The 12,339-nt window shown below is 36.6% G+C and overlaps 1 protein-coding gene across 1 annotated transcript in view; it reads right to left on the bottom strand.

Moving 5' to 3' along the window:
* Positions 1-11,421: 11,421 nt before the first annotated feature.
* LOC121390711 (nitric oxide synthase-like protein) overlaps positions 11,422-12,339 on the bottom strand; it is a 47,889-nt gene continuing 46,971 nt past the window's right edge. Inside the window, exon 27 of the mRNA XM_041522608.1 lies at positions 11,422-11,775. Coding sequence (XP_041378542.1) covers positions 11,647-11,775 — 129 coding nt within the window. The 3' untranslated portion in view covers positions 11,422-11,646. The remainder of the gene's footprint in view (positions 11,776-12,339) is intronic.

Genomic DNA, 12,339 nt, shown 5'->3' on the forward strand with positions numbered 1-12,339 from the left:
TATTAACATTTTCTCTAAGTATTCTATACAGTTTGTAGATAAGAGAATCCTTGTATACATGTAACAGAGATAAACGTGCAAATAGCGTTATTTGGGGTTCTTGTGTTGGCATTTAGGATGATTAAAAATACATATATTTCTATTGTTTCTAAGTCGCAAATATTACATATTGCACACACCTCTGAACCATAAAACACTGGTAAAACCATTCTATCAAATATATATAATTGTGTAGTAAATCCATTGAAACAGGTAGTAAATCGATTATATAATGAGTGTACACTCTTTGACGCCTGGTCTGACAAAGGTTTGCATGCTAATTTAAAATTACTAGTGTAATTAAATGTAATACCTAAATAAGTAAACTGATGAATAATATTCAATACTGTATGTTTATAACGCCATCCGAATACATTGATAGATTTACGAGTTTCATACACACATAGTATTGTTTTGTTTTCTTTGCTTCTAGGCCCCATGTATCACAGTAAATTGTCAATGTATTTAATAATATCAATCTGCAAACCATTTTCCGATTTAGAAAACAAAATCATATCGTCTGCATACATAAGCATAAATAAAGAAATATCCAATTGGATCGACAGTATCAAAACATTCAGACTGTATATTGTTAACAAACATAATAAATAATATACATATTTGAATGCAAGTTTTTTGTGCTGTCAGTACATAAAGTGATTTGCATATCAAAAGATTAGGATCTGGGGCTTTCTGAAGGTCATTTTATCTCTTTGCATTCAATTTTGTCTTTATGACAAGTGAAATGTATTCCAGCGTTGTGGGGTTTTTTTTGTGGGGTTTTTTTAAACTATAACGAAAAATACATGAAGTATCTGCACATTAAGCATATTGAATGTTATATTACTTCGTAAATGTTTTAGCAATTATGTAATTTATAAAAGTCGTACCAAAGCTAATACAGCTGTGTGATAGTAACAACATGGGTTACACAAGGTCGGGGTGTAACAGAGTCCGCAGTAAGATGTCCGGTTGGATTTCACTTCACATATTTGTTTAAAGGGACATTCCTGAGTTTGTTGCATTGTAAGATGTTTCCGACTAATGTTTACGATTAAACTTGCATATTAAATATATTTTCTTGTTTAGAATATCAGTGTCTGTATATTCAATGTGTTTCTGATCGTCTTAATATTTATAAGAAACCCAAACTGGATTCTGTCTTCAAATAATTTCGTACGTACGAAACAATAATATTTTAGGAAATAAAATGAAATTTAACCTAGTAAAAATATTAGAACGATCAGAAACACGTTTAATATACAGCCACTAATATTTTATTCAGAAAAATATATTTGATATGTAATTACAAACGTTAAAAAAGCTCTGTTAGTTGATAATATATTAAAAGTTGCAGCAAACTCTTGAATGTCCCTTTAATAGGAACGGAACACTGTCGGTCCAGTCTAGCGTATTGTATCGTAAAAAAGTCATTTATAAACATACAAAGCAACTCTTTATACCAATCGGTAGCTGGACCACTTGTCACTCGTGTACATGTCATATCCACAGTGAAGAATAAATGAATGAATGAATGTTTAACGACACCCTAGCACGAAAAATACATCGGCTATTGGGTGTCAAACTATGGTAATGCAAATAAATAAAGTGATGATCAACATCAATATAAAAATTCAAGACTTAACAAAAACAGTGTAAAGAACTGTGCAAAAACACAAATATCACAGAATTTTACGGATACTGAATTTTACTCAAAACGTCAATTGTGTGCTGTATTGGCCATTTTTAAAGAGGATGTTACACCCCTGCACCACGGTGAGGTTACAGCACACGCAGCGGCCACAGTGAAGAAATCAACGGGGTTTTTTTGTAATTAGAAAAGGCTATCTATGATTGCACGTGCCATTTAAAACACGAACAACATAATATTAGGAGGGTATAAAGGTTCACAGAAAATGTATCAGGTGACATGCCAGTTTAGAGAGTAAAACATAGGTAAATACAAACGCAGTATAATTGACGTAATCAATGTTTTAGATAATTGTGACTATTACACCTACAAATTGCACTGACGCTGTTAAACATGTCCATTTTGTTATTGCTGTTGTTGTTGAACAGTCCACTGCACAAATATGGAACAGGTTGTTTGTTGGGGGGGGGGGGGGGGGGGGGGGGGGGGGGGGGGGGGGGGGGGGGGGGGGGGTCCCCTCAAAATGTTGCGTTGTTCGCATCGTCACTTTCCATTCTATGGAGTAAGATTTTGTCAGCCGATGAACCTAGCATTACCAGATGTATCAATACTCGGTGAACCCATTCTCCGATTGGGTGTTTTTTGTTCCGTCCAAACCAGTGTCCTACCACTGGTATATCAAATACGGTGGTATGAAAACGGTGTAGAGGGTTTCCTCCAAGACTATGTCAGAATTATCAAATGTTTTAATAACAGCTTTTTCCAGCCAGTGCTCCAGAACCGGTGTAACAAAGGCCGTGGTATTTATTATCCTGTCTGTGGGATGCGGCACATAAAATATCCTTTGCTGCTAATCGAACGAGTAGCCTATTGCGTGGCGGCAGCGAGTTTCCTCTATCATTATCTGTGTGATCCTTAACCATATGGCCGACGCCATATAACCATTCTTAAAATGTGTTGAGTGTTCAGTTTAATAAAACATTCCTTTCTTCCTTCCAATAGCCGATGGTGAATTCATCAATGTGCTCTAGTGGAGTAGCTCTGACGTCGAGTGAGCACGTAGAGTGCGCTGGGTCGCAGGATCAATACTCTGTGAACATACTCGAGTATCTTGTTGTTCCAACCAGTATATCAATAGCCATGGTGTGTGATGTTTTATTTGGCTTAAGTGCATAACAACCATGGTTATTATTTGGATATAGTAGTCTCTGTCACATAACCAGGTTTCTTCTCTCACAATCTGAACGATATGTCGCAATAACCATATGATTGACACCAGCTAGCCGTCATTTAAAATGTGCGGAGGTGTGTGCAGACAAACATTCCTTTCTTTTCAGTTTCTCTGATATCACTCTAATACTGGAACAGGGTCTGGTTCAGCGTTGGGCATTTTGAATGAGATGCGATGAGTTGGAGAATGAATCCTCTATCATTTCACTGGATTATCTTCGGTTACAACCCGTGTTCTATGACAAATAGTTATACAGTACGTATGCGTAGCCAGCATGAGGCACACGAGGCGCTTGCCTCGTCTGGAATTTCCCCAGATTTATTTTATTTTTCCCATGACACTGATATTTATTTCACAGGTCTTGGTTTTCCTCGGCTTTTTTTTTTCTTTCTCTCTCTCTGGCTACGCCCATGGTATATGCTGCCCCTTTCCACGACAAAGTATGTATTAGATAAATATGTTGCATACATGTATATCTCAACGATATAAAGAGGTGTATATATAAAGTATTAGGTTCGGTAATAAAAATACGTGTATTTATGTTTTCTGTAAATTTTATTAAAACAAACACACACTGTGTATGTTACACTATAGCATCGTAGAGGGCTATTTGTAAATACATCCATGTATGCTTCGGATATATGTCGATACAGCTGCTCAAAATCGATATATCGTCTCGCGATACGATACCATACCGTTATACCTTTAAAACTTACAGCTTTAATACATACTGTTAACACGGCTGCACTTTCACGTGTATTCCTCTCTCTCTCTCTCTCTCTCTCTCTCTCTCTCTCTCTCTCTCTCTCTCTCTCTCTCTCTCTCTCTCTCTCTCTCTCTCTCTGTCAGAGTCCGCTTTTATCGGAAAATTAGGATTGATCTCCGTCGGTGAATCCATTGGGCTATTTCCCGTTCTAGTCAGTGCATCAAGACTGGCATATCAAAGGCCGTGGTATGTGCTATCCTATCAGTGGGACAGAGCATATAAAAGATCCCTTGCTGCTAATGAAAAAATGTAGCGGTTTTCCTCTCTAAGACTGTATGTCAAAATTACAAAATGTTTGACATCCAATAGCCGATGATTAATAAATCAATGTGCTCTAGTGGTGTCTTTAAAGAAAACAAACTAACTTTTTATCTCCCAGTTACGTCTTTTATAGTTTAACGACACCCCAGCACAAAAATACACATCGGATATTGGGTGAAAAACACGCCTTTGGTAGTATGATAGTACCCAACGATTGCAATTTGCAGCCAATCTCTTTAGGTGTTATCGTTATAAAGTTGACCAGTTTGGCTACATGCTGTACAGAATCCTCGCGATATTGTATGAAGTAAAGTTTGTTTTATTTAACGACGCCGCTAGAGCACATTGATTTTTTATCTTATCATCGGCTATTGGACGTCAAACATATGGTCATTCTGACACTGTTTTTAGAGGAAACCCGCTGTCGCCACATAGGCTACTCTTTTTACGACAGGCAGCAAGGGATCTTTTATTTGCGCTTCCCATAGGCAGGATAGCACAAACCATGGCCTTTGTTGAACCAGTTATGGATCACTGGTCGGTGCAAGTGGTTTACACCTACCCATTGAGCCTTGCGGAGCACTCACTCAGGGTTTGGAGTCGGTATCTCGATTAAAAATCCCATGCCTCGACTGGGATCCGAACCCAGTACCTATCAGCCTGTAGACCGATGGCCTGCCACGACGCCACCGAGGCCGGTATATTGTATGATACCTCTAACATTGTCTTACCGCCAAGGCAATACTAGACGCCGTTGTAACGTTCTCAGATAACGGCCGTCTCGTGGTGTCGAAACCCGTGGTGTTTTACATCCTCGACGTGCACACATGTGGGCTACTTTCAAACGTCCGAGCGCAATACGCGTGTATGACACACATCTGCATCTTACCTAAGAGTTTTCTGGCTAATTGGATCACAATCTGGACATTATTCGCGGAAGGGGATCCAGTACATACATCATCAAGTTTTACGTATGCATGTTAGAAGTATTTTTTGTTTGCAATATCGGGGTTGGGGGTGGGGGTGGGGTGGGGGGTTGTCTTATTGGAAAACATATTTCATTTAATATACCATTTATGTTTTTATGTTTGTTATTTTATCGGTAATGTAGGTGAACTGTTATTATCTTTTTACAACTTAGTATCATGGGGGGATGGTGGTATTTGAGACCAAAATATCTACTTTTTGATGAACACAATCAGTAGTATTCTGACAAAATATGTCAGAAAATTAAAACATGAATGTAGTTGTAACAGATAAAAATCAACCTCCACTTAGGGGATTCGAACCACAGACTATCAGTACGAGAGTCCAGTGCTCTCCCAATTGAGCTAATAGGGCAATTCCCTCTAGCTACTGCCAGTAGGAACACTTTATACCAACACTACTATATACTCCCCCCTCAGATGAAGCTACGTCCCGGAGCTGTGGGCCACGGGCAGTTGAACTGTTACGGGTCCCGACTGGGTTATAATTGTATTCTTGTATTAAGAACACACCCAGTCCCTACGTCGGCTCCAAATGTAATAGATAAAAATCAACCTCCACTTAGGGGATTCGAACCACAGACTCTCAGTACGAGCGTTCAGTGCTCTACCAACTGAGCTAATAGGGAAATTCCCACTAGCTACTGCCAGTAGGAGCACTTTATACCAACACTACTACATAGTGACTATTTGGGTTAAAGATATGTTGCACGTCAATATTGATTTGATGTGGTGACATGGTTTCAACAGGGGTGGGACGTAGCCCAGTGGTAATGCGCTCGCCTGATGTGCGGTCGGTTTAGGATCGATCGCCGTCGATTGGCCCACTATGTTATTTCTCGTTCCAGCCAGTGTACCACGACTGATATATCAAAGACCGTGGCATGTGATATGCTGGCTGTGGGATGGTGTATATAAAAATGGGAAATTGTTGTGGGTTTCCTCTCGACTATATGTCAAGATTACCAAAAGTTTGACATCCAATAGCCGATTGGGGCCGGACGTAGCCCAGTGGTAAAGCGCTCGCTTGTTGCGCGGTCGGTCTAGGATCGATCCCCGTCAGTGGGCACCTTGGTCTATTTCTCGTTCCAGCCAGTGCACCACGACTGGTATATCAAAGGTCATGGTATGTGCTATCCTGTCTGTGGGATGGTGCATATAAAAGATTCCTTGCTACTAATAGAAACAAATGTAGCGGGTTTCCTCTCTAAGACTATATGTCAAAATTAAGAAATGTTTGACATCCAATAGCCGATGATTAATAAATCAATGTGCTTTAGTGGTGTCGTTAAAGAAAACATTTTTTTAATAGCCGATTGTTAATAATGTGTAGTGGTGTCGTTAAACAGGTGACTGTGTTCTGGTTTGTAAATAAAAGAAATAATAAAAATCCATTTCAACATCTCTCTCTCTCTCTCTCTCTCTCTCTCTCTCTCTCTCTCTCTCTCACACACTCTCTCTCTCTCACACACACACACACTCTCACTCTCTCTCTCTCTCTCTCTCTCTCTCTCTCTCTCTCTCTCTCTCTCTCTCTCTCTCTCTCTCTCAGGAACGCGCGCGCACCCCTTTCCTCTGAATAGAAAAAACGCAAACAAAATATTTCCTACAACAGCATTATTTATTTCGCAGTATATTTACAAACAGCAAACATACATTCCATTGAAAAAAAATGTGCTCCATTTGAAATACGTATATTCAAAGTAAAAATTATAAACTGAAATTAAAAAGTATTGATAAAACATGATTATCTCAATCATTTATAATAAATATTACTAAATTCAACATTATAATTGTTTTATGATATATGCAGTTGGAACAACAGCACGAAGATGAAGTAAATGAAAGACAGATTGAGAAGAATAGTTGTTGCCACAAGATAAAATGGTCACCAAATAATGACAAGCCATGGCAAAACAAGGAAAAACACTGCAATAAATATGTGTTTAACTCAGCTGAAGAATATAGCACCAAATTAAGCAGTGTAATACAACTGTCACGTATAGGTAACATTTCATTAACAAAAATGCTTGCTTGCTCTAACCTTTGATTTAAACATTAAAAATTAACATAAATTAAATAACACAATACATGTATAAATAGATACAGCACACAATATAAATTTAGAATTCCAAGAAGGTTACAAATGATCGGAACAAAACCTATTAAAATCCATACTTTTAGTAAGAGTGTAGCCTTCTCACGGGGACTGGCAATAAACCTTGTCTAACAAGGTAGGAATTTCAAACACTGTAGTGGTACTTCTTTTATGTACTTTGACCATAACGGAACATACACATATACAGTTAGTCATATACATAACAAAATCAAATACGAATATGGAAATATTTGTCAGCTATTTTCTAGCTAAACTGTCGCATCAAATCGGTTATAATAAAAAGGGTATTTACAATGACGAATTCTAGAGGGGCGGTGGAGAATTTTTGTTTTCACTTGACAATTTTTTCAATCAATTATTGATACAGATAATATATATTAACGGTGATTTATTTTTTAATATGCTAACAATAATAATTTAATCTCATTTTTTTAATTTAGTCTACGTTTGCCAACAGAAATTCTCTCTCTCCCACCTCACTCAATTCTGTATGATTTTGGATTTTAGGATGCTGTTTTGTAAACATTATGTAGTGTGTCACATTTACTCTGCGCTCGCCTGATCTAGGATCGATTCCTGTCGATGGGCCCATTGGGCTATTTCTGGTTCCAGCCAGTACTCCACAACTGGTGTAACAAAGGCCGTGGTATGTACTATCCTGTCTGTGGGATGGTGCATATAAAAGATCCCTTGCTGTTAATCCAAAAGTGTAGCTCATGAAGTGGCGACAGCGGGTTTCCTCTCTCAATATATGTGTGTGGTTCTTCAACCATATGTCCGACGCAATATAACCGTAAATAAAATGTGTTGAGTGCGTTGTTAAATAAAACATTTCCTTCCTTCCTTCCTTTACTCTTTATTTTATATATATATATATATTCCAGTCTCTCTTTTGAGAGAGAGAGAGAGAGAGAGAGAGAGAGAGAGAGAGAGAGAGAGAGAGAGAGAGAGAGAGAGAGAAGGGGGGGGGGCAGTGTGTGTAACTGGTAACTGGTTTATATCTTAAGATATCGGCTTTATCTTGCGAAGGTTAAAATAGCTGATGCCGTTCGCCATTCGACCTAGAAGGATAAAGCCAATATCTCAAGCCAGTAACTAGTGATTTTATTTATTCTTCAATTCAACAAAAATAGTCAGAAAATTATATTTATTCAAGTTTTTAAACGCAACATTGAGAACCAGCAACTAGAAAGACGCTAGATACATTTTGTCACATTTAAAAAGCGTTTTTAGACTCAAATTCATAAATAAATATACAAGCTATGTATTTTTATCGTGGCACAAAACATTATTTATACATACTGTACTGAAACGAATATTATTGAAATTCTAATCTGAAAATGAAATAGGGCCTACGCTAGTCGAACCCAGAAACAACAGAAATGTATTTATTCGTCATATTTTGCCAATGTATCCTGCCCTGTTTATGTGTTCTGTGAGGTAGGGATAGAGTACACTCGTCTACAGAGAGTGAAGAGAGAAGTCTTGTTTGACAACAACAAAACAGGCGTTATTGTCGGCATTCCATTTTGAAAGTTGTCATGTTGTTTTGTGAACATAAACAGATTTCGAAACAAAATCACGTATTGAGAACTTTTGAGTATAAGTAAAAGCCTATCTGATTGGACCACAGTTAAGATGACATAAATACTCGTATTTGAACTTATCCAAAGAGTGCACGGTCTTCGCTGCTGATTTGATCATCGAGGCTCTGTGAACTGGTAAAATGTGAAAATACAAACAGTATCTAGACAGTTCATTACAAGAATACAAGGGATGTGTTTTTACCTCGGTGGGTTGTATTCAGTGAACTGGTAAACTGTGAAAATACAGATAGTAGTCAGTTGATGACAAGAATACAAGGGATGTGTTTTCACCTCGGTGGGTTGCATTCCGTTAACTGGTAAACTGTGAAAATACAGATAGTAGTCAGTTGATGACAAGAATACAAGGGACGTGTTTTCATCTCGGTGGGTTGTATTCAGTGAACTGGTAAACTGTGAAAATACAAATAGTAGTCACTTGATGACAAGAATACAAGGGATGTGTTTTCACCTAGGTGGGTTGTATTCAGTGAACTGGTAAACTGTGAAAATACAAATAGTAGTCACTTGATGACAAGAATACAAGGGATGTGTTTTCACCTAGGTGGGTTGCATTCAGTGAACTGGTAAAATGTGAAAATACAGATAGTAGTCAGTTGATGACAAGAATACAAGAGACGTGTTTTCACCTCGGTGGGTTGTATTCAGTGAACTGGTAAACTGTGAAAATACAGGTAGTAGTCAGTTGATGACAAGAATACAAGGGACGTGTTTTCACCTCGGTGGGTTGTATTCAGTGAACTGGTAAAATGTGAAAATACAGATAGTAGACAGTTGATGACAAGAATACAAGGGACGTGTTTTCACCTCGGTGGGTTGTATTCAGTGAACTGGTAAACTGTGAAAATACAAATAATAGTCAGTTCATTACAAGAATACAAGGGACGTGTTTTCATCTCGGTGGGTTGTATTCAGTGAACTGGTAAAATGTGTAAATACAAACAGTAGTCAGTTGATGACAAGAATACAAGGGACGTGTTGACGCCTCAGTGGGTTCGATTCAATAAATGGTTTTTATTAAAACCGTGAAGTTAAAACACCACTTAGAAGCGTGCTTTGTTCACACAGATTTCACATCCCTCAGAAATATAGAGGTTTTTGGGGGGTTTTAAAATTTATTTATCTTCAGTTAATGATTTGATTTATTTTAATATGCGTTATATTGTTTTTGAAAATCGTAGTTTTATTTACAATGACTTTTAAATAATTTATTTCAGTTACATGTATTTATTTATTTCTAAAGATTAGTATATACAGAACCAGTGAAAGAAATATATTAAATTTGCTTCCTAAAGTCGATTTTAATTTCCATCCTGAAGATTAATCTCGTGGATCGAACGTTAGTTTGATGAGTATGCAATTCAGTATTTCAATATAATCAGTGTTTTTCTCAATATCGTTACAACATTAAGGAAAATTTAATCACTGAAAAACGTTTTTAATATATTACATTGAAGCAAACGTGAAGCTCCCCACAAGAGTTTAATTACGTCTAGTGAGATGAACAGTGTGTTTCTGTCTGAATATCAATACAGATTCTAGAAAAGCGTATATACAATGCCGTGCTGACGTCTTCTGGTTGATTTACTATCATCTGTGAACATATTAGCTACATATATATAAAAGACTAATAAATAAAAAAAACCTTCACGCACGTTAATTACTTTTTTCAATCAGAATTTGAGAACACCAAAATTATTAACTGTTTTCTTTATTAGTTTTAAATATAATATGAGTTATGTTTTCAAAAAACTGCTCCTGGACTGAAAAACTAATATTTTATAGATAATTTGTTTAATATTGTGCCATTACATTTATTTTTGTCAAGTTCCTGTGTTCTTGAAATTACATCCAACCAAATGGTAATCATTTGTTTATTCTATTCCCAGAGACTACGTATCTCAACCCCACGCGCCTCCTACCTGCTAGCCATAATTATGCATATCTAATCAACGGAATGGCAAACTAGCTTGAAATTGTAAGTACATACCACTTTGGCTACATGTCACCAACAGGTGGTGTGTCAACATGTTTTGACATCATCAACTGGAATAACCGAAATAATAATTAAATCTGGTCGCTGTGTATACATTTTTGTCGTACCATACATACTTATAATCATGTTATGCACATGGAAACGAAATGAAATCTGTAGGTTTTTGGGAACTGTACACTGTATTGGTGTATGACAGTGCTCTTAAAACTGATTATTGCATTTCCATCAGAAAGAAAATATTTTTTTACATGAAATCAAAATATTAAATTGGATTTTTTAAGAACCCGTACGATTCAATCCAGAAGTGACAAAATTAGCAAAATTACATTTTAGTCTAAACTTTTCATAGTAGTGGAACACATTAGCAATTGGACTGGTTCATGTCTTTATGGTATTTTCATAAGCGAGTTTAAGCACAAGTATATATGTTTTTCTAAATACGATCTACTACTACGAAGCACTTGAAGCCGACCTGACTTCCAGGTGGTGATTTGTTTAATTGTATTTGACAAGTACTGCGGTACAGCCTTTCTACTCATACAGACAGCCAAGACTGACCAGCCAATATTTTAAACAAGGTGAGATCTTCTAAACAATTTGAAAACACTAAGTTATTGCTATAACGATCTTTCGGACATTTGCTATTCTAACAGTGTGTTTATTAGGTTAAATAAATTCCACTTATCCAATATGGAATAAATATTACATATAAAATATATACATGTAATACATGTGTATACTAAATTATACAAGAAGCGAATTCGGGACAACATTCATAATTGAACTGTCTAAGTCAATGTTATGTAGTTAAATTAAACACACTTATTTTGTTCCTCCTCTCCAGTCACCTACAGCGAATAGTGTCCAGACTGATATACCACATTACGTTCAACATATTTTTGGTACGATGTCATATCCGCCTTCAGCAAGTTTCATATCACAGAATCAGTAACCAGTCTGCAAGTCTGTGTCTGTGACTTCATATCACAAAACTCACGTCCTTTTCCCCGATTTCTCTGATGTCATAGCTGTGTTACCACTCTCTCCTTCAGGTTCAATTCTATGTTTCATAAACACGTTTTTAGTCGGTGCCTTCGGCTTAGACGCACCATATCTTCGATCCTGTAAATGAACCATTGAAGGATGTTAAAGGGACATTCCTGAGTTTGCTGCAATTTTTAAAATGTTATCGACTAACAGAGACTTTTTGACGAGTGTAATTAAATATCAAATATATTTTTCTGCATAAAATATTAGTGGCCGTATATTAAACGTGTTTCTGATCGTTCTAATATTTGTAAAAGGTTAAATTTCATTTTATTTCTTAAAAAATATTTTAAGACAAAATCAAATTTGGGCTTCTTACAAATATTAAGACGACCAGAAACACATTAAATATACAGACACTGATATTCTAAACAAGAAAATATATTTAATATGTAAGTTTAATCGTAGAAATATTTTATTAGTCGGAAACATCTGACAATGCAGCAAACTCGCGAATGTTTAATATAATAAATAATAATATCAATATCAACAACAATAATTTTCAATTCATATCAACTTATTTTCTTGCTTATATCCAATTAAGATTCAAGCACGCATTCTTGGGCACATACCTCAGCTATCTGGGCTGTCTGTCCAGGGCAGTGGGTTAGTTGTTAGTGGTTAGTGAGAGAGAAGAGG

Source organism: Gigantopelta aegis, chromosome 3 (assembly GCF_016097555.1).
Source record: "Gigantopelta aegis isolate Gae_Host chromosome 3, Gae_host_genome, whole genome shotgun sequence".
Taxonomy (NCBI): domain Eukaryota; kingdom Metazoa; phylum Mollusca; class Gastropoda; order Neomphalida; family Peltospiridae; genus Gigantopelta; species Gigantopelta aegis.